The 22,998-nt window shown below is 43.3% G+C and overlaps 2 protein-coding genes across 5 annotated transcripts in view; one reads left to right on the top strand and one right to left on the bottom strand.

Moving 5' to 3' along the window:
- Positions 1–9,509, top strand: part of BRSK1 (BR serine/threonine kinase 1) — a 59,172-nt gene extending 49,663 nt beyond the window's left edge. For 2 of the 4 annotated variants that reach the window (XM_042475682.1, XM_042475684.1), the window contains exons 14-20: positions 1,309–1,516; positions 3,179–3,227; positions 3,628–3,751; positions 3,963–4,143; positions 4,754–4,768; positions 6,569–6,658; positions 8,939–9,509. In XM_042475682.1, the coding sequence (XP_042331616.1) occupies positions 1,309–1,516; positions 3,179–3,227; positions 3,628–3,751; positions 3,963–4,143; positions 4,754–4,768; positions 6,569–6,658; positions 8,939–9,123 (852 nt within the window). In that variant the 3' untranslated portion in view covers positions 9,124–9,509. Of the gene's footprint in view, positions 1–1,092; positions 1,184–1,282; positions 1,517–3,178; positions 3,228–3,627; positions 3,752–3,962; positions 4,144–4,753; positions 4,769–6,568; positions 6,659–8,938 lie in introns of all 4 variants that reach the window. The other 2 variants (XM_042475685.1, XM_042475683.1) reach the window with 2 other exon arrangements.
- Positions 9,510–15,374: 5,865 nt separating this feature from the next.
- Positions 15,375–22,454, bottom strand: TMEM150B (transmembrane protein 150B). The gene is made up of 6 exons (XM_042476915.1): positions 22,375–22,454; positions 20,768–20,827; positions 19,511–19,578; positions 18,287–18,414; positions 17,163–17,340; positions 15,375–16,247 (listed from the first exon to the last, which is right to left on the bottom strand). The coding sequence occupies exons 1-6, from the start codon at positions 22,437–22,439 to the stop codon at positions 16,048–16,050; spliced, it is 699 nt and encodes a 232-aa protein (XP_042332849.1). The 5' UTR covers positions 22,440–22,454; the 3' UTR covers positions 15,375–16,047.
- Between the last annotated feature and the right edge of the window lie 544 nt (positions 22,455–22,998).

Here is a 22,998-nt window from a genome sequence, read left to right on the forward strand (position 1 = left end):
TGAAGCAAGCCCAACATATTTTGTCCTATGCAGATATTTCAATGGGTTTTTTCAGGGGCAATATATGAAACAAGTAGCAGAAATTTCTGGAGCTCAACTCCCCCCCCCTTTTTTTTTTTTTTTTTTTTTTTGGACAGTCCAGCAAATGGAATGAGTTTTTCAGCTCCATAAATTTCTGCTGCTATTTTTATAAGACCATCAGCAGAACACTTGGAGACATATCTACGTTTCTTATGTATTGGAGTAATGAGCAGAATCTTTGCTGAGGCAAGTGAAGAAGAAAAAAAGGCAGTGGGAACAAATGAAAAATGCAAGCCTGTGTTGCTGTGTACCAGTATGCTACATCCATACTGGCAGTGGTTCCACTCCATGAATTTATGTCCCTCCATGGAAGTGTGTGGAACAGGGAGAGGGAAGAACTCCCTTCAGGAGACAAGAAATCCCTTGGGCAGCAGGCCTTTCAGCTGTTTAGGACTGTTTTTCTATGGGTGCACATTCCCTGTTTAGGAAAGCCATCTCCAGCTTAGCATCCTCTAGATGTGCTGGGCTACATTTCCTATAATCCTCAACCAGGTTAGCCTGTGCTGGCTGGGCATGATGGAAGATATCATCTGACTCATCCGAAAAGCACCAGATTGGGAATCAGTGGCTTGGGGTAGGATGTTTGAAAAACCTGGTGGAAAGGATGGTCAGGTGGGGTGAGTAGGAGAAGACATCAGATGGTTGATCTCACTGTGAGAGTGACTCAGGCAGGGAAGTACTTGATGCTGAAACACCACCTTTTGTGGGGAAAAAGAGAGAGAGAAAGCCTGAAGATAGTGGCACACTGGATGCCAGACTTGTTGAAGTGTACACTAGGTGGTGGGAGGCAAGCACCCTTTGGTCATTTTGGATTCTCACCAAAGGGCTTGGGGCAAGTTTTTCATGGGATAGACAGAGCCACAGGAGGTCAAACTCGAAGAGGTCAAACTTCTCAGCAAGACTTTCTTTGGGACCAGACTGTGGTACTGTCACTTGCCATTACTCACCCCCATCTCACGGCTCTCCCCCCCTCCCCTTTTTCCCCCCCCCCCCACTTCTCCTCACACCCAGAGCCCCATCTTCAGCTTCTCTCTCCCTTCGCCTCCCTCTGCCCCTGCGAAGACTCAGACGCTTCCAGCCAAGGGAAGCCCGGCGGGGGAGCGGGCCCTGCAGAGCCGATGCTCCGCTCCTTTCCCCTTGCCCCCCAACTCTCCGCCCCCTCACCCGCCCTCCTCTCCCCGTTGCTTTTTCCCCTCTACTAAACCCCCACCCAAATCTGTGCTGCAGGTCACTCCCCACCCCTCCCCTCGGGGAAGCCCCCTCCCCACTCCGCTCGGCACCCCGGTGCACACGCCCAAAGAGAGCCCCAGCGGCACTCCCGGTGGGACGCCACCAAGCAGCCCTGGCGTGGCTGGTGTGGCCTGGAAAACCCGCCTGAACTCAATCAAGAACAGCTTCCTTGGCTCCCCACGCTTTCACCGCCGGAAACTGCAAGGTGAGTGCCCAGTACTGTACAGTGTGTACATGTGTGTATGTAGGGGCCAGGACTGTACAGGGACATATGAAAGTTTAGCAGGAGGATAGTTACTTGCATGAATCTAGGGTACACATGGCCATAGTGCAGTGGTGGCTAACTTATGGCACACATACCAGAGGTGGCACTCAGAGCCCTCTCTGTGGGCACGTGTGCCATCGCCCCACCACAGAGTTTGTCAGAGTTCATTACTAGAAAGCCAGAGGGACATAGCACTTTGTGATGATAAGTGAGTTTTCAGTTGGAGTTTGGGCACCCGGCCTCTAAAACGTTTGTCATCAGTGTCATAGTGTAAGATAAGCCCAAACAGGCAGGTCAAATGAAGTGGCTTCCAGATGCTTTGAAGGCATACTTCCTAAATGATGCATGCCTCCAAAGTGACTGGAAACCGCACCAAAGCTGTGCTTTAGTCCTTATGACCAGAGCAAAAAGGAGCTGGGATACTCCGGTCCCTATGTTCACGACCCACCTTATGAGTGGGCCATGCTCAGCAGGGCTCCAACCTACTTCTGGCTGGAGCGGAGTTAGGCTGCTCTTTCATGCCCATCTGTTCCACCCCATAGATGGAGTAAGCCTCTCTAGAGTGCTCCTGTCAGTGGAAGGTGTGCAAAAGAGATTAATTTTTTTACTGGAGCTGGAGCATTCAAGGGGCAAATCTGCATCTGGCTTGTGTGTAATTGACTGCTGCTGAGCAAAGAAAGATGGGATGGAAATAAAGGAAATGCAAGCAAGAGAGGTTCCAAAGAGCAGAAATGTGTCCATGGGAAAAGAGGTGTTTTTTGTAATGGTTGTGTTTATGTGTGTAAAAAGTATACCAGCTCAATATATAAGAGCTTGGGAGTTTCTGGAATAGGAATCTACGAAGCCACCTTAGGCCAAATCAGATTGCTGGTTCACTCAGCTCATTTATTATCAGAAGCCAATGGGGCTGAATCTTGCCCTCTTGGTGTGTTCCAGATGCTCCAATGACATTTAGCAGTTGCCAGATTTTGAACCAGTTTTTTCCCCATTCTAAAAAGCTAAATTGGTTCCCCCAACCCTTAGTTTCTGGTTGCAAGAGCTTTCAGCTAAAAGATGCTGGTATTTTTGGTCCCATCTTTTTGACTGAGTCTGGCCCTCTTGGAGAGCTCCAGAGGTTATAGCCCTCCCCAATAACATTTACTGATTTCCAGCTTTTGAACAAGCTGTGCATGCACTTCCTAGGTGCTCCGCGACCACTCCAGGAAAATGAAAGAAATAAAAATTGAATGAAATTAAAGAATAAGAATATATTCTTATATATACTCCTAAACACCATTAACATGTAAGACATAGGGTAGGCCTCTTAGGGGCTCTGTCATAGAAATAAAGGTACTATGAGTCAAAAAGGTTGGGAACTCCTGCAGTCTGTGGTTTGAAAGATGACTTTTCCTCAGCCTTCCTAGAACTCCCTAGGAATTAACCTGGAATCTTTTCTGCATGCAAAACATGTTCCCTTCCCCAAACAGAGGGGTGACCGTTTCACACCCTGCATTTATCCTTGGCATCTGGTAGCAAATATGCGGCCAGTGCTTTTAAGGGTAGAGAGGATGAGAAATGGATCAAACTTATTTTATGTATGTTATTTTTTTTCCACCCCTGCAGTTCCTACACCAGAAGAAATGTCCAGTCTTACTCCTGAATCATCCCCTGAGTGAGTATTAGATGATGGAGACAGCAGAAGGGAGGGGAGAATCCAATCCCTTTCCCTCACCTCCTTGTTTTGTTTTACTCAAGTGCTTTTCCAGATAATAATTTTCTTTCACAATTAATGTGTTGTTATCATTATGGATTGCCCAGTATCTCTCCCTCATTCCAGTGAGCAATATTCTTCACGTTCACCACTGCTGTGATTGAGCAATGTAGTTGCATAAACATCGCAGGCGCCTTTTGGCAGAGCATGGAAGAGTTACTTTTGGGAGCACATTTCGCCCTCAGTGCTCTGTCTCTTGGAGAGTTCCTGTGATATCAGTGGCAATAATCAACACATTATCCAGTCCTCACTGCATTTTCTGACAAGGTTTTGTAACCTTGCTCTGTTTTCCTCCTTCCAGGCTAGCCAAGAAATCCTGGTTTGGGAATTTTATCAACCTGGACAAAGAGGAACAAATTTTTGTGGTCATCAAAGACAAACCCCTGAGCTCCATTAAGGCTGATATTGTACATGCCTTCCTCTCAGTAAGTTCTGTGCGTCGGGGGGGAGGGAGGGAGGGAGAGGAGCACGCGTTTGGTGGGTTGCAAGGGAATTGTGATGGACTGTATAAGGAAAGGTAGTAGGACAATCCCTCCTGGATGTTGGAGATGATGGAGTTAGCTGGACGATGGAAGAAGAGCCCATCCATTGAATGTCCTGTGAGTTGATGTCTCCTGCCTTCCCTCACCTCCGTAGATCCCCAGCCTGAGTCACAGTGTTGTATCCCAAACAAGCTTCCGGGCCGAATATAAGTCGTCAGGCGGCCCTTCCGTCTTCCAGAAACCTGTCAAGTTCCAAGTTGACATCAGCTACTCCGAGGGTGGGGAGGCGCACAAGGACAGCGGGATCTACTCAGTCACCTTCACCCTCATCTCAGGTGGGTGCCCTGGAATCCTCCTCTGATTGGAGTTTGGGATTCATAAAAAATTATGGGACACCCCATCTATTTTCAGATAGAGAGACTAAATTTCCCATCAGCCTCTTGGAGATGGCCACGTACTCAGGGGCAGATGGGGTGATGGCCACAAATTCAGGATAGGTATTAAAGCAAGGCAACATTTGCTGACCCCAAGATTTAAATGGGGGGGGGGGAACCACAATACTTTCAGATGTTTTGTTAACATGGGCTGCAGATCTCCAGATTCTCTGGGGAGAAGAAACTATTGTTTTAGTACAATAGCAGCCCTCATTTCCTTGTGGGGAGGAGAATAGCTGTTAAACTTATTTGGGCCTGAGGTGTAGATTATGTTCATACTGGATAAAGAGATCCCAGCCCCTGTAGAGAAAGAAATGTAGTATGTCCTGGGGTATTATCAGAATAATCTCTGTCAAAACAAGTTTCTAGCCATTGTCATTGCCAAACGGCTGTTATATTTGGCCCTGTAACTTGCCTCTTTACCTGCATGTTCTCCATCTTTGAATCTGCCAACCCTTCGTGCAAGGTGAAGCTAACAGCTGGTTCCTGATTCCATGTTTGCAATCCCTAGAGGCTGACAAGATGGGTAATGCATTCTGTTGGTGAATTCTATAGATACATGTGTATAGATGGTCCTGATTGTTATGCTTAGTTTTCTCATTGAGATAGGGCAGGCTACCAGAATCAGCCATTTCTGCCACCAAATAAAGACTTATTTCTTTGCTCATTAGATTGTTTCCTGATTGTTAACTTTGTCAATTCTTCCTGGCAATTTTAAGGAAGGATTTCATTATTTTATCATTATTTTACTAGCTTGTTATCTGATTTTATTTATAACTTTGTGGGATATTAACATTGTTATTGGGAAGACCAGAACCATCCCTATAACCTTGGGGAATCATCATCATCATCATCACCATCATCATCATCATCTTGTTGTTGTTGTTGTTCTTGTTGTTGTTGATGATGATATTTTTTAAAAGCTATTATTTTTTAAAATGCTAATTAATTTATATTAATTTTTATTGATATATTAATGTATTAAATTTATTTTTATTGAATTTATAATTTAATAAAAACAGGAAATTGCATAGAAAATTTTGCAAAATAGCAAATAATAAAGTATTAATAATAATAATAATGATAATGATAATTTCCATAAATGTTGAGAGCAGATCCTGGTTTGTTTGTTTTTTTAAAAAAATCATGTTTTAGGTCCAGGGGCCAATTTTCTTCTCATAGGAACATCTGGGGGTCATGTCTAAAAATGTCTAAATAAATAATTTGATGGAAATGGAAGCCCAATTCTGGTTTTGAAAAATGGATTTTCATAAGTTAAGCAGAGTGGACAGGAGGAATCTTGCATCTTTTCTAAAAGAAAATGTATCAGTGTTTCTGGACATTTTCAGAAGAGGCAGTCAATCTTTTTTTGCCCAAAAACGAAAGACTGAGGATGTTAGAGCCCACAAAAACTGCCATGGCACCACATGCAACCCCAAGGTCACACCTTCCTCACCCTGTTTTAATATTTGCAAGTAGATTTTAATATATCCATGTCTACTGGAGAGCCTGTCACATGGAGTCTGTTTGTGGAATGCCAAGATTAGACCTCAGGTGTCTCTCTTGAGAAGGACCAGCCAGGGAAAAAGTATTCTTTGCTGGCCCTTTACATCTCTGTTTTTGAGACTGCAGCAACCTTGTGAATCCCATAAAACCTACAAGACTTTTGCAAGACGGACAAGCATTTTGGTAGGGCACAGCAGGTGCTATCCCTTCTCTAACTGACACATCCACGGTGTGCTTATATAGAGAAGGCTTGGAGAACCCCACTCCTCTAATGCCAATAAGCTCCAGCATCTGCATGGCATTCCACTGTCAAGTCCCCTATGGCTATCTTAGTTCTAAGTACAAGTAACTAAGGAAAGACGGTTGCTCTCAAATTGAATGAAGTTTGATTGAGGTGTATATAAGCACACTGTGGACGTGTCAGTGCCATTTTCCTTGCTGGAAAGACCAGATTTTACCAGATATTACCCTAGAACTAGTCCTTCGAGGCAATGTGGCATCTGCCCCAAGATTTAAAAAGGCATAGGCATGTGCCTCAGGGATCCCAGCATGTGCCTCAGGGATCTCCTCCCAACTGTCACTGGAGAAATGTGGTTAAATACATAATCATGAAGGAACAAAGTATGTGAACAGGCCAGTACAAATCTGGCTATGAGATCTGCAGAACCCTTTTATATAGCACTGATAATTTACCCTTCTCCCTTCCTACTGTTGAGACTCTAGCTGTAGCACTATCCTATTCTGGGAATCCCTCTTCTAGGATCTATCACAGAAGATCAAGTTTCCTTCCTGATCTGTTTGTCTATATTTGCCTGCTTAGGTCCCAGCCGCCGGTTTAAACGGGTTGTGGAAACGATTCAGGCGCAACTGCTCAGCACACATGACCAGCCATCTGTGCAAGCCCTCGCAGGTAAGGATTACTCTGTACCATCCTTTACTCAGTACAAGCACTTGCAGGCTGGCATACTGTTAGTGATATATGCAGGCATAAATTAACCTTACACCTATATGTCTATTTCTGGTTGTGCAGAGGGTGGTATTCCTTTGTTCCCTCCATTGTGAACACAGTCCCCCTACTGTAGAGCCACTGAAGCTCCCCTCAATCACCATTTTATGCCTGGTGGAGAGCAGATGGGATTGTAGAAGTGTCTGACTGTGTTCCTGTAGCCAGATGTGAAATAATTACATGAGAGGGCCTGGTGAACCTTAGTGAATTGCTACAGGGACATAGTCAGCCATGTCTGTGATCCCACTGCTCTCTATCAGGCACAGAATTGCCATGGAAGGGAGCATCAGAGGCTTTATGGGAGATCTGGGGGCTGGTAAATGACTCAGCACAGTTAGTTCTGGGTGCAGAATAACCACGCTATGCTGAGCCATGCAAGATTGTGACCACTGGGATCTCTGACTGCCTATTTTCAGAAGAGGCAATCTGATTGTTTTCTCCCTTGTTTCACAAGAGGGTCTCTAATATGTGAGCTTTTTCCTCTTTGCTTCACAAGAGGCACTCTAACTGTTGTTCCCTCCCTCTCGTTTCTGTTTTCTGTATTCTGCATCTATTCAGTGGTATTACAGAGATCTGTACTGCAGTAGTGGACAGACTCCAGGGTTTGGTTTGGTTTTGATCTGCTTTGTGTGTGTTTATCAGCACCTCCAAAATCCACAAGTCAGAGCAGAAAAAGAAAAAAACAGATACGTAACAGTTTAAGAATTGCCCATAGGGTATCCGGGAGCTTCTCTGTGGAGCTCAGTAGCTAAATGATATGTGGTATCAAGAATATATTTTGCTAACATTGAAAGACCTGTACTGTGATTGGATTCAGGGCATCTAACTTCGAAAGCATAAATGGTTTAGGTCCTAGTTATATAGGTGACCATTTCTGCTATTATGAACCTGTTCAGAGAGACCCTCTTATGTAGAGTCAGGGAGTCATAGAATCATAGTGCTTGAAGGGACCTAATGGGCCAACCAGTTCAACTCTCTGCTCAGTGCAGAATCACCAGCTAAAGCATCCCCAGCAGGTAGCTTTCCAGCCTCTTTTTGAAAACCAGAATCCAGAGAAGGAGAACCCTCCACCTCTGTGGACAACTGATTCCATTCCTGAACCACTCTGACTGTCAAGAAGCTCCTTCTAATGTTGTTGAAATTTACTGACCATTATCCCTGGTCCTACCCTCTGGGCAGCAAAGAACAATTCTGTACCCTCCTCTTTGTGGCAGCCTTTGAGGTACTTAAAAAGTACAATCATGTCATCTCTCAGTCTTCTATTCACCAAGCTGAACATGCCCAACTCCTTTAACCTTTCCTCATATGTTTTAATCTCCATACCTCTTATCGTTGTGATTGCCATTCTCTGAACCTGCTCCAACTTGTCTGTGCCCTTCTTTAAATGAGATGCCCAGAACTAAACACAGTACTCCACATGAAGCCTGACCAACACAGAATATCGTGAGACTACCGGTATTACTTCCCTTGACTTTGAAACTATGCTTGTATCAATGCAGGCTAAAATAGCATTCCACCTTTTTGCTGCAGCATCACACTACTGGTTCAACAGTATGATCAACAGTAATTCCTTTTTGCATGTAGTATTGCTGAGCCACCCTGTTCCCTTGTCCCATGTTTGGTTTTTGTGGTCCACATGTAGAATAGTGAATGTGTCTCTATTGAATTTCATTTTCTTAATCTCTGTCCAGTTTTCTAGATCATCAAGGTTCTTTAAAATTCTTTTTGTATCTTCCAACATATTTGCTGCTCCTCCCAGTTTTGTATCATCTGCAAACTTGATAAAGATTTTCTCCACCCCATCATCTCTGTCATTGATAAGAATGTTGAAGAGTAATGGCCTTAGGATAGAGTAATAGCAATAACAATAGCATTTACATTTCTATACCACTTAATAGTGAACTAAGCACTCTCTAAGTGGTTTACAGTCTGTAAGCCAATTGCCCCCAACAAGCTGGGTACTCATTTTCCCTATCTATGAAAGAATGGAAGGCTGAGTCAGCCTTGGAGCCCTGGGGTTGAACTCGCCTAAGTTGGATCCTCCAGGGAGCATGTCTGGTGGGACTATGTACATAGTCCAAAAGAAATGCCTTTCTTTGACATTACTGTGAACCAGAGATTGGATGGGAAAAGGATATCTGACTGTGAAACATTCCTGAAATTTGAATTTCTCTCCCTTTCCAGATGAGAAGAATGGGCAGCAGCCCCGTATGCCAGGCACCCCAACCCGCAGCTGCCAACCATCTCGGCGCTCTGAATCTGACGTCTCGTCTGAACACCATCGACGTGGCTCCAAGGACAAGAAGCTTGTCTCGTCCAATGGGACTCAAGTCCAGCAACCACCACCCCCGTCCCCACAGCAGCCATGACGTACGGCTCAGCGGGGCAGTGGAAGAGCAGCCAGGGGGAAAAGCAGCCGAAGGAAGCCAACCCCACCCCCCTGGAAATAGCTGCACAGCTGCCCCAGATGGACAGAAGCAACCAGTGAACCATACGGATGGGTAAAGGCCCCACCGGAGATGCACAGGGGCAGGGTGGCGGGTGGGGATTGGTTTGAATTTTGACAACCCCATCTCACCCCTGGACCAGAAAGTTGCCATCTTGGGAGCAGCCCATACTGTGAACTTGTAAATAGTTAACAACAACAACAACAACAACCAGAAAACAAAAACAGATCCACAGAAGAACAGAAGGGGGGAAAGAACATAAACTGTAAACAAAAACAAAGGAAAATGGCAGACTGAAAAAAAAAACCCGAAACAAAAAAAAAACCGGAGGAGGAGGAAGAGGAGGAGAAACCGGGCAGGAGCCGGTGAGGGATGGGGGGTTTAGTCTGATTCCTTTTCGGGGTGGGGGGCGTCTTTCTTTATGTGTGCCCTTTTCACAAACTCCCTCCTGATTTCAGTTTGGTCCTCGCCACAAGACATCCACTTTCTCCTCATTTTCCTTCTGTGGTCTGTAAGGTACCAATTTATTTATGGTGTCATAGCAGCATCAGCTAAAATTGCAAGACAGAGCTAGTCCGAAGATTTCTTGTTGTGGGAGAAAAATGGAGGAATTTCTATTCCCTTCTTTTAATTTTTTTCTGTTTTGAAGAAATTAGTTTTTGTTTTTTAAAGCATTATTTCCAGTACAGGTTAAAATTAAAATGCCTATCAGAATTCTAATAATCAGTTTGTCAATTTTTTTAAAAAAATTGCAAAATTCTCCCCTGAAGTGTGATGTCAGAAAGAAACCAAATCTGAGTATCAAACAAAATGGAAATCCACATAAATATAATGAAATTAAACTACATGTGAATACATAAAAGCAATTCTGTAAGTGCTGACATTTTGCAGGTATACTTGGGGGAGAAAAAGAGGTTTGAGAAATGTACTGAAAGCCAAAAATAATTTGAAAGCAGTGAAAGGAAAAGTGATCCAGTGCAGGTTCTGGAAGGTGGCAGCCTGTTTCCCCACAAATGATCAACGACGTGAGGAAAAATTGAGTTAGTAAAGTAGTTGCAAAATAATGTGTTTATATTTTCCATTCACATGCGAACAAGTTTTGATTTGGATTGGTGTGGATGGTTGCTTCTATCTTATTGCTTTCTGCAGAACTTCCATTAACAAAGGAAAGATGGAATGGCTGTGCACCGTTTTTGAGTTGGTAGCATAAAGAGCCCTTTGTTTGGAAACACTGATGATAAGATGTAAACCCAGTTGCTAGTCCCAACTAGCAGTGACTTACTGAGTCACTGGGATTTACTCATACCCACCAAAGTTTCACAGATGAAAACTAAGACACTTGAGGCCAAGCAACATCTGAGTTAAAGCCAGCATGGTGTAGTGGTTTCAGCACTGGACTATGACTCTTGGAGGCCTGGGTTTGAGTCCCTGCTTGGCTATGGAAATTAATAATCTTGTGGAGGAGAGTCGGTGTGACATATTTGAGTGTTGGACTACGATTCCAATAGATTAGAGTTCAGATCCCTGCTTGGCCATGGAAACCCACTGAGTGACACTCGCTCAGCCTCAAAGGCAAAACCCTCTCTGAACTAATCTTGCCACAAAAGGTTTGCCTTATGGTTGTTGTAAGTTGGAAATGACTTGAAAGCACACAGCAACAAGCAACAACAACAGAGTGTGGGCAAGATGGTAATGAGGAAGAACAGAGAGGCTGCATCAGTTTACCTTTGCACTTTGAACTCAGTTTGCTGCAATTGAAATAACCTAAGGGGAGGGGTGGGGAGGAGAGAGAAACTGGGACATTTTTTTAAAGCAGCTGAAAAAGTGGGATTAGAGATGATTAATCAGGACTGTCCCTGTCAAATTAGGAAAGTTGGAGGCTATGTTTACATAAGGTTTAAGCAATTGATTATGTGGGACAAATAAAAGGAATAACTTACAGTATATAGTTAAACTATGGAATTATCTATTCCAATATATAATGATGGCCTCCAATCTAGGCATCTTAAAAAAGGCATTGGATAGATGTATGGAGAACAAGAATCATTGGACAGGTTTATGGAGAATAAGAATCAGTGACTCACAGACATGACAGATATACATTACCTCCAGCATCCCAATATATCATTTGCCAGGGGGTATAAGGATGAGGATGCTGTTGCACTCACGTCCTGTTTATGGACTTCTATGAGAAAACTGTTCACTGTGTGAACAGAACCAGCTAGGCCTCTTTGTATGTTCTTAAATACCCTTAAATATCTAACTTCCACAATTACTCATCACATTTTGTAAATATAAATCATGACGATAATGTTTCATAAATCGTACAAAAGTGACACTGCATGAGAACAGGCCTCAGTAACAGTGGAAGACTTTAAAAATTGTGAAATTATAAGTAGCGGCAAAGAGAAGTCCCAAATAATAGTACATGCTAGTGCATTAGATAATTTCCTCTAAAGATAAAAAGTGGAAAAATAAAACATCTTTAAAATTAAGCAGTTTATTTTAGCATTTACCTGCAGCCCACTTCTTCCAATGGGGTGAGGAATGTGTTTACCTGTTTCCTAAAACACACACACCACTTACAGTAGTTTCAAAAGTTTAAAAATATGAACACTCCCCCAAATGTTAATTAGAAAAAAGAAGTCAGACTTAAAACTTATTTTTCTTGTCCGTATTAAGGGGGAAACATTACTTTTTAGAGTTTTTTTAAAAAACCAACAAGTATTTGTTTCTAAGAAAAAAAGGAAATAGTTTAGTAAAATAACATCCCAATTCTAGCCTCCAAACTGCTGTCCTTCAGATGTATGGGCTACAACTTTTACTCAGCCAGCATGGTTATAGATTCAGCATTCTTTGGCATTTTTTCAAAATCTCTTGCTGGCTTGTAAAATATCAAAGGATTTCCATTTAGCTGTTGGCATCAGCCTTTAGCTTCTTAACTGGCTCTGTCTCTGTAATTTTGGTAGCTCTGTCAAAAGGGCTTCAGTGAGTTCATGGCTCATCTCCCTTTCCAAGTCCCTACTCCTTTTTCCTAAGGTTCTGCTTCCATCTGCAACAAGGCAGTCTGGCATGCGTTTGTGTGTGTGTGAAAGAGTGTTGGAGACAAGAGACTGCTCAACTACATTTTGAAAGACTTGGGGTCTTGACAGAAGGCGGAGGAGCCCCAGTGATATCAGGCCTAAGATCTGGGGCCTAAATTTTGACCTGGACATCATCAAAGGCACAAGTCTGAGGACAGGATTCCTTTTGGACCTTGGATGGCATTCGCAGGATCAAGTTGCAGGACATAGGGAGGCTAGTGCAATACTACTATAGAAGCAACAGCAGACCAATGGATATCAACAGATCTTGGAACAAGAGTCCAGCTTCGGACATTGCAAAAAAGGCAGCTGTGAGCTAAGGTGTGTGTGTATGAGTGAAAATCCAACAAAGCAATCTTGCTTCTCTCTCCCATTCCTCCTCCTTCTCTGTCCTGCTTTGGGTGGTCCCCTTCTCTCACTTGGAAGGGGTGGCACAAGATGTGGGCGATGGCGCATGCGGGCGTGCACATGAACAGGAGATAACTGTATGTAACCCCCCCCCCCCCATTTTCTGGACTTGTGTCTGTCTTATTCTCTCTCTCCCTTTCATGAATCCAGCCTTTTCATGCACACGCAAACACAAACCACATCCCACTGCCCTTCTCCCTGTCCTTCCATCTGACTGTCCAACCCCCTCCTATGTCCTGTCATCTCCGGGGTCTAATTATTGCTCAGAAAAAAAAATACAAACAATCACTCAAGCGTTCCCTTGATGCAGAGTTCCACTAAGTGTCATTTCTGGTCAACTATTGGGAGTGGCTGTCTTCGTTTCCAGCTGGTCTATATGGACAGAGACAACAGGAGGAAACTGGGTCCCTTTTTTTAAGGAGAGATGGTTCTGACTGGGTCAGGAGGCTATCATTACAAGGGTAGGAGCCCAATGAATTCCACACATAATTTGTAGTTGCTAGTGGGAAAGTTTGTCTTAACGCTCATATCCCCTACCACCGAAATCCGCACACATAACTATTTGTAGTTGCAAGTGGGAAAGCTTGCTTTAATGCTCACATACCCCATCACCAAAAGAAAAGCTCCAGAAGTGACTAAACCCTTTAGGTTTTAGTCGAGTGCCCAGATGGGGTTCTTTATGCACTGATATGGGAATGTTTGGATGTGTAAAAGAGACTGTACTTGTGGAAATTAGATCTGCAGGTGCTTGTGAGTGGGTTCATGGCTGTGTGGGTATCTACAGTTTTGAACTGGACACTACATAAATGAGAGCAGATGGCGTGTATGAATAAAGCGACATTTTATACAGAAGCATGGGTGGCAGGTAGGATAGATAGGTGCTCTGACAGAACAGGATGTCCTGTGGATATTGCAGCAATTGGGTGGGTGTAACTCTGGGTGGGAGGGAGAGAAACAAAGCATGTAGGAGCAACAGAGACCTGATCTATGTGTTACTTCAATATTGCAGGAACTAGTTTCCTGTGACGACTTCTTCAAGTAGTGTCCGGATGGTGGGACTATGGGATAGAGCAAATGCTCTGGTGCCTTTCTTTGTCAAGGGTCCAAAGGAAAGGCAACATCAGCATGTGAAGAGACATAGAAAGCAATGACAAAGAAGAGATGTATGACACAGGCCATACAGAATTAGCATTGGGAACTCAGTGCATGTTCAAGTGTCCATGGTGAGAGTCAAAGGGCCTGGGTTTGTGCATTTGAATGAATGCATACAAATATACAGAGCTTGTGTACTTTGCATGCACGTACATGAAGAAAGTTACAAGTGTAGGTTGACTGTCATATATGAGAAATGAAAGCAAACATGGACACACTGGAACAAGCAGCTGAATGAGTTGGGGGAAAAATGTGTATGTTGGAGACTATACATGAAACGTTTTCTGTTAAAAGGCATGAGTTTAGCACTTGCTCAACATGCTTGGACTTGGACACACTCTGATTAATTCTCCTTGCTGCCTGCTCTCTGGTAAAACATGGAGACATCACGACCCTTATATATTTCTCAGTCCTGATCCTGAACACAGGATTCCACCTTGCTCTCTCCCATCCAGATCCCATGTGGAATTACTTCCTTCTCAACCCAGATTCCTTTGTCATGTCCTAGAAATCTTGTCAGAGAACCCGACAACTGATTTTAGCTCTCATTCAACCATCTTTCAGTAAAGCTTGTAAGCAAACACTAGGTAAAGATGGTAGTCACACTGCATTGAAAACTGCAATGACTTTAGTTCATTATATGTTCTGGTTTGGGGCAACAAAATACACTCCTCCATGGACAGGATAGCAGTCTGAGACTTTCGGTTTATTAATGTGCCTCCCATGAAACAAATGAGATTGGACAAGAAAAAAAAAATCCTGTTAGGACAAAGTTAAAAGCTGAGATTGGCAGGGAAAAGCCAATGTTTAACCACCTATGGAAGAGACAGTTTGAGGAAATCCCCTAAGGGAGCACATAAAAAAGAGACTCTGAATACAGTGTTCATCCCTACGATGTGACAATTAAACTAATTTTCTTTTGTACAGAGTAGGGAAACTGGTACTACAAGAGTTGTTGATCTGGCACTGCCAGAGCTGGGAAGGGAAGAATGGATCCATCCACAGAAGACGAATGGGGATATAAAAATGAGAGAGGATGTGTGTGCTTGTCTTCGAGTCTGGGTTTCATAGCACAACATAATAATTGGACCTGAACAGACAGGCCAAAATAAAGCTGCTTCGGGTCACTTTGAAGGTATGCGGTTTAAATGACATATGCATCTTAAGAGGCCGGAAGCTGCGCCAAAGCTGCACTCCAGTCCATAGGACTGGAGCATGGCTTTGGCACGGTTATGGCCTCTTAGGATGCATGCATCATTTAAACAGCACACTTTAAAAGTGGCCCGAAGCAGCTTTATTTTGGCCTGTCTGTTCGGGCCCAATTGTTTCCTCCTGGCAGCTTCAACTGGTAATAGTGCATATTTATGGGTGTTTAGAGTGGTAGGTAGGATGACACAACCACTGTCTTGGATACTAGTAAACTGGTGTAAAATATTCACAAATTCACCTGCACAGTTGGCTAGATCATAATTGGAACCAAGATCCATTGAACTCAATAAGTCTGTGGAAAAGGATTTTTCTTCCACTGCTTCTTCACCTACACAACAATGTGGTGGATCCAAAGACTAGAAGGAATAACCCCATCATTATCTCATACAAACTGCAGTTACTAGGCGTCTCCATGAGATAAAAAACCAGACAAATCCAAAGGCTGGTCCTACCAACTGAGTTGTGCGTATAGCCAACTAGGTCACACAAGGAATAATAGTAACCAATATCTTTCTGCCACACTGGTTTTCTACAGCCAAGGAATTTGACATGGAGTTTGAGGCAGGATTTGCCTCACTTTGCTGACACTACCAAAAAATAACATGGACGTGTAAAGATATTGGCTTAGAGAGGGCTGTTAGTGGTTCCTTCTTTAAGTGAAGGCAAACAACCTGCATGAAATGGTCAGTGGAAGAACACAGTTGAAATGTTACAAATGACAGTTGGGAGTGTTTCTGCTCCTTTGCAGAATTAACCTGGTCTGATATGAGGAGTCACAGTCAGAGACACTTTTCTTTGGAGTGGCAGAAGGACATGGCTAGGCCATCTGCTTCATTTTAGATTCTTTCCCCCTTGTAACAGAAAGTTGGAATTACTTTCTCTGCCAATGAAAAGTCAAAGTAAAGGAGGAACGACTTTTCTCACTAGAAAAGTGAACTTGGAGATCCATCCGTGAGAGAGCGATTCACGGAGAGCATTTGTCCCCATATAGATATCAGAGCGATAGAGTCTGTGTGGACGCCTGGGTGCCTGATGTTTCTCGGTCTGCCCGTTGATGATGCACATGGACTGAGCAGGTCCCTATATGCCAGAAATCCACAGAGAAGAGGCCAAAAAGCAGGAACAAGTCCATGGCCAGAGCCCATTCACAATGCGCTGCCTCAGAATCTAGTTCCAGGTAAAAGAGTGCAACCGCTGGGGTTAAAGAGTCAAGGAGAAGGACCAGCCAGTGCTTGTCAATACCAACCTAGATCCAAAATAGGGCTGGGAATTGGCCAGTGTTGGCTTAAGACCTTTTGGGAGGAGGGTGGGTCTTGGGAAATATGCTACCTGTAGGTCTCATCATCCTAATTTGCTCAAGCAACAACAGGTCTAATACACACCTAAGAGGAGGCTTTCTGGGTGCCAACTTATGCCAACTTTGACACCATCCTTCTAAACCTGGATTGCCTGTGCTCTCCACTAATATTAAATTATTTGAAACTATGTGATGCTAAACACTAGGGATTTAAATGTTTTTTTCCCACAGTTCTCTGCTTCTCAGGCTGATGTAGGGAAACTGGCAACTATTTTTCACTTCTTCCCCAGGGACTCATACCATATTTCTTCCCATTGGCTGCAACTGTTTCTTTGCTTCCACGAAACTCTCCATAGACCAACCACTGATTACTTACAGACTGGTACCAGTCCAGGGACTACCATTTTGAGTAGTGCTTCCCTATGGTTATCTGATGTAGGAAGTCAACAATTTATTCCCCAATGTGCCAGGGACTGGGACCATTTTCCTGTTTGCTACCATTGTTTATTTCCTGGAAACTCCACAAGGACTGGCAGCCCATGGCTTGTGGACTGGCACCAGCCTATGCAGCACCATTTTGAGCTGCACTGCTTTACAGCACCTCACCAGCACACACGGTTAGCAGCTCTTCTAAAGAAAAGTTCAGATAGTTGAAATGCCATCTGTTCCATGTCCTTCAACCTCCTTCCCGACACAATACTGCCCACTAACCTTGAACTCTATCCTGCTAGCACCACATATAATACTAAATCCTAGCCAACAGTTCTTTCCCTCCACTTTCCCTATTTCTCTAAATGCCATGTTGAGGATACTAGCAATGAGGAAGGCAGAGCCACAAAAGCTGAGAGAGAACCGAAGAGATGCAATCCATGGTCCTCCATGTCTTGGTTTCACTTGATTGGTCAGAAATGTCTGGATCCAGAAATAAAGGATTCCCCCCACAAAAGCCAAGAAGGCCCCAAACAGATGGGTTTCCAGCTGGTTGTATTGCTGTGGAGGGTGAGAGGGGGAAGAGAAGGAAGAAACGTCATAGTGCAGGGACATTTCCCCCACCAAAACCATTCAGTGCTCAAGTTAACAGGCTTGTAGGAATACTGTAGAGGGAAATTGTTATTTATTGTCAAGTCTCCTTCAACCTATGGCCCTATGAATCAGAGAAGTTATTCACACAATGAGCCTCAGTCATCAACTGCTCTGCTTAGGTCTTGCAAAGATAACTAGTTATTGTTGCTACTGCGTGCCTTTAACTCAGTTGCCACTTATGGTGACTATCATAGGGTTTTCATGTCAAGTCTTGTTTGGAAGAGGTTTGCTTTTCAATGAATACACACCCTTAGGTTGAGTGTGACTAGTCAAGGTTACCTAGTGGGTTTTCGCTGGGCAGGGATTTGAACTTTGATCTCCCAGAGTCCTAGTCCAGCACTCAAACCACTATGTCACATTGGCTCCCTAGAAATTAAATTCACAAGCCCTACTCCCCAGCTAAGATGGCCAGTCTTCTTTTGCCCCAAAACAAGAAATGCATCACTGTTAATAAAGAGAACAAATGAGAACAGAGAGTTGTAGAAAATGTACATATTACAGGTAAAGATGCAGAGTTAGAAGCAATGGCTGTCTGTCATTTAAATAAAAATGCAATGAATGTACTGTTGATGGGCGACTTCCCGCTTCCTACAGGCTTCCCTCTTCTTGTGGCTATTTATCTTTAAACTATACTTGAATCAAACAGCTTTCAACTAGAGTGGAATTAGGGATTTTTTTTTTACTGAAAAGGAGACACAAGCTCTTTCCAATTCTAATGCTAAGGTGATACTTAAGAAAGGTAAGGTGTGAGCCTTTGATGCTTGCTCCTTGTAATATTAGCATAGCCCCCTTTAAGATCTGCCCCATTTCTTTATTCTATGATCACCATGTCCCTTTTCTGGCAACCTCTTACCTGGAAGTTGCCCACAATAGATGCTCCAAGGGCACAGAGTAGGCCTAGAACAAGCCCAATTATATTTAAACGGGAGTGACAGCCATAATCCCGCACTTGTTGGTACTTTAGGAAGCAGATGACTACACCTGGAAGAGACATCATATTGACTTTAATCCATGAAATCACTGAGCTTGGTACATTTAATGTTTAATCATCTATTCCCCAGCCTATCCCCTGTTCTGTACCTATCTCCTGCTTCTTAAGGATATGACTACTATATCTTCACTTGCCCTCCCCTACCATCCATGAAGGTTAAACCAAATAAAGTTTGTTTTGTATGGAAATAAAGAATATGCATTGGCCCTCCGTATCCACAGATTCTTCATTCATTCATCCAACCATCCTCAGCTTGAAAATATTTTTAAAAATATATAAATCCCCAAAAGCCAACCTTGATCTTGCCATTTTATGTAAATGACACCATTTTACTATCTCACTGTATATAATGGTACTTGATCATCCATGGATTTTGGTATCCTGGGTGGGTAGTCTTGGAACCAAATCCCAGCAGATACCAAGGGCCCACTGTAGCATACAATGAGGCTGTTATGATGGCAAAAACTGGGGAATGGACAAAGAATCTGATTACCTAAGAACTTCAAGTATTTTCTTTTTTTAAACCAACTCCTAAAGCACTTATTGTCATTGTTTGCAATCATGTGCCATGCGCTGGCATACACAAAGTTTGGAAAGAATATTTGAGATGTCATATGCCAGACTTGTGACTTTGTAAATATTGCAACTCACATTTATAGTGGCAACACAATTACAATGACCACAATAGACAGACACACACAAACTCACCTCAGGTATGGATCCAGGTGACCACATCAGCTAAAGGAATTCTGTGATGCTGGAGACAGGGCCCTGACTGATGACACTTCCAGCCCCCTCCTGCCACTGAGGCACTGTGTGGATTTGTTGCACTGTTGACAGGAGGCGGCTGGAGGCAGAATTGCAACCACTATGTGTTAAACCTGCCTGGTCTCCCTTCAGAGATGAAATGCCTAAAGAGGGACATGAACTCTGAATACAACTCCAGCGCTGGGAAAAGGACAGGCTCACAAAGCCAGTCTCATGATTTCACAATGACTCAAAAGTTCAGGCCAGTTCCCTTATCAGAAGGGCCATGGGAAGTGCTTCTGATATCAGTAGCAAAGTTATACAAGAGACCAGGTTTACCTAGAAATGCTCCTAGATTAAGAACTTGACCAAACAGGCAGCTCTGGGGTGGGTAGGCGCCACAGGTGCTGAGGAGAGACAAGGTGGGATATTTCATAAGCTGTGGCCTGTTACAGACTGCCAAAATAAAGCTGCTTCGGGTCTCTTTGGAGGTATGCTATTTAAATGATGCATGCGTCCAAAGAATCCGGAAGTTGCACTCCGGTGCTTAGGAATGGAGTGTGGCTTTGGCACGACCTCTGGACTCTTAGGACCCATGCATCATTTAAATAGTATACCTCCAAAGAGATCTGAAGCAGCTTTATTTTGGCAGTCTGTAACAGGCCTATGAGTCCTTTTTGAAGCTGGACCCTTAAGGTGCCCATTTGCCCTGTGTTTCTCCACCCCCCACCCTCCATTTCAAAACAGTTTTGGGTGGTTTTTGTACAAAATTATCCCCAAGGATGGAAGCCTAACTGAAATGCATTTTATTTAAAACATAACTATTTTAAAACATATTAATCCCAATTTGCCCAAGTCAATATTTTTAATGCATACAGGCATGCATACACAAACACATTAACAGCACATTTACTTGCTAAAAATGAAAAGAAAACAAAGAAGTTCAGACTACAACACATTCAAAAATCCACACCACAGTGATACCTTTATGGAAGCAAATAAAATGCACAAATACATCATGCAGCATTTGTTGTATTTTGCTGTCTGGCCAACACAGCAACCTCTGAATATGGTTTAAAGTGGTTCAGAGTTGGGCTACAGTGTCAATAGCTCTGTCTATATGCCAGAAAGCATTAGGGCTTATATTAGCAGTTAAAGGAGAAGTCCCAGAAAGCATTAGGGCTTATATAAGTAGTTAAAGGAGAGGTCCCATTATATCTGGAAGGCTGCCTTCAGTTAAGCCTTGTAGGCTCTACCACCTTGGATACCACATCCCTTCATCAGGCTGTCAAATGGTTTTTGGAAACAGATAAGACTTCCTTGCCCAATATATTAAAAAAAAACAAGAGGATGAAACATACTTCTTAGTACTGTAGAGGCTATTCTGTAAAACAGGCAATCACCCAAAAGGCTATGATCCTTACAGACAAGCTGACTTTTAGAAGATAGCCCATGAAGATGACCCTAAAATGGGTTATTGTTGTGTATTTTGTTGTTGTTTGGGTTGGGGGGCAAACATATGCAAGCATGTACTCGCACATGCACATGCACGTAGATTCATGTGTTTCAGGTCTTAGAAATCTATTCAAGCTGTACCTGATATATGGAAATACTTTTGTGATGTTTACAGAACCATTTTCAACCGCCATGGCAAACCTGAGGGAACAGGAATCCCACATGTGAGACACCTAGGGTTGCCAAACCAACTTTCATTATTTCAAGTAACTTCACATAGTAATAGTACTGTCACACTTCACTGCCATCCTCCCACAGCCTTGATACCAAACTGATCTCCAGAGTCAGTTTCCTTGCGAAAAGAAAATCTTGGAAATTTTAAGCTTACCTTCCTTCTTTCCTGGCATCACCAACAGACCACTGAATGTGACTCTAGCATACTTAACAAGATAGGAATCACCTGCAGGTCAGATTGCTCTTAAATGATATAAAAGAATCCTGTAGCACCTCTGAGACTAACAAAGGAATTTCTAGCACAAGCTTTCAAGGACTCCAGTCTGCTCCATCAGGTGCATCTGATCTTGTATCTGATGGAATGAAGTCTAAAAGGTTTATACTAGAAATGTCTTTCTCTCAGTTCCTCTCAAAAGTACTACAGGATTCTTTTACATCTTTTTATGCTGATTCAGACTAACATGGCTTTGTCTTTGAATGCTGTTAAATCAGGGATGCGCAATTTGTGCTACCCCAAATGTTGTCAGATTGCAGCTACCATTGGCCACACTGGCTAGGGCTGATGAGTTCTTTGTTAGACTGTAATTAAATGTATAGTCTGCATAATGTAGTGGTTTGAGCATTAGACAATGACTCTGGAGACCAGGGTTCGAATCCCCACTCTACCATAGAAACCCATTGGGTTACCTTGCATAAGTCACACTTTCTCAGCTTCAAAACCCCTCTGAACAAAAATTTACCAGGTAAATCCTGTGATAATGGTGCTATCTAAGGCAAACCTAAGTCAGAAATGACTCAAAGGAACACAACAACAAATTTAACATATATTGCTAAAAACAAGAAAACAAAAGGAATATGAGGCTGCTTAACATCAGATCAGTTTTGTGTTTTAAGATCTACCTAGTCCTATATTGGATACTTTGAGTGGGAGCAGTTCTCTCAGAGATCAGATAAGATATACTATTTCTTTCACCTGTTCCATTTTTTAAAAGAAAAACCAGAAAGGCCAATGCCAGGGGTTGAGCTTGGCACCTTCTGCATGCATATCCCAGACAGGGTGACCAGGTATCCTAACTGCAAAGGAGGACAAAGCACCCAGGAAATGGAGGGCATTACCAATGAAATGCTACAAAGACTCATATAAATATTAATTCGTGCTTCTTAGTCATGCTCCAAATGGAGGACATTTAGGAAATCCTCCTTGATAGAAGGCTGAAATGTAGGGCATATCCTGGCAAAGGAGAACATCTGGTCACACAGGTCCCAGAGAGCCCCTCTCCATTACCATTCTCAAACCAGATCTGAGCAGGCATCTCCCCAACTCAGCCAAGTCTCAAGCCAGAATCATTCCTCCCGCACTCATCCTCATACAACCATGAAATTAAATTTCATTTCATTTCATTTCAAATTTAAATTTCAAATTTCATTTCAATTTCAATTGAAACACAACCCAACCATGAAATGAACCAAAACAAAGGAAACCGTGGAGCCCAACCTGGTACCATATTACTCACACAACCCAGAAGCCAATGATACCGCCTGCAGCCAGTAGCACGGGAAGCAGCACCCAAAACCACATGGTGGCAGGACACCTAAAGAGAGTGAAAAATACAGGGAGAGCATCAAGAAAAGCCTTGGGAGCCACAATTCTTGGGTCCAATGGGATAAAGGCAAAAGGAGGCTGTGGAAGATGCTGGATCCCTGAATACTAGTCTCCCATGGTGACAGCATGGGCAACATTGAGCCTGAGGTGGTGGTTTTCTTCTTTCTTTTTCTCTCACTCTTTCTTTTTCGAAGGAGGATACAGGCTAATAGGTTAGGAAGTACCCAGCCCAGTCTCCTTGGGTTCCTTGGCTAGGCCCATGGACAAGATATTCTCAAAACTCTGCTAAGACCAGGAGCTGTCATCTTTCTTCTCCAGAAAGTCCCTGCCTTTCTCTGTGCTGGTGGGATGAAAGATAAGAGAGGGGGAAATGAAAGATTTCCCCTAAAGGTGTACTTGTAAACTTTCCCAGCCACACCTCTCCTCCTCACCAGCCAGCCAAATGACTGGGGCTTCTGGTAGCAATTAAAGCAAAAGACTCCCATCTAATGTCTGCTCAGGCAAACATGGGAGAACCTGTAGCCCTCCATTGGTA

The sequence above is a fragment of the Sceloporus undulatus genome, chromosome 6, assembly GCF_019175285.1.
Source record: "Sceloporus undulatus isolate JIND9_A2432 ecotype Alabama chromosome 6, SceUnd_v1.1, whole genome shotgun sequence".
Taxonomy (NCBI): Eukaryota; Metazoa; Chordata; class Lepidosauria; order Squamata; family Phrynosomatidae; genus Sceloporus; species Sceloporus undulatus.

Bases quoted from the DNA above. Each gene is read 5' to 3' on its own strand.
- TMEM150B (XM_042476915.1), bottom strand. From the start codon at position 22,439: ATGTGGTTTTGGGTGCTGCTTCCCGTGCTACTGGCTGCAGGCGGTATC. The intron at 20,828-22,374 runs GTGAGTAATATG...CTGTTCCCTCAG, and splicing joins ATCATTGGCTTCTGGGTTGT to GTTTGCCATGGCGGTTGAAA. The intron at 17,341-18,286 runs GTAAGAGGTTGC...CACCCTCCACAG, and splicing joins CTATTGTGGGCAACTTCCAG to CAATACAACCAGCTGGAAAC.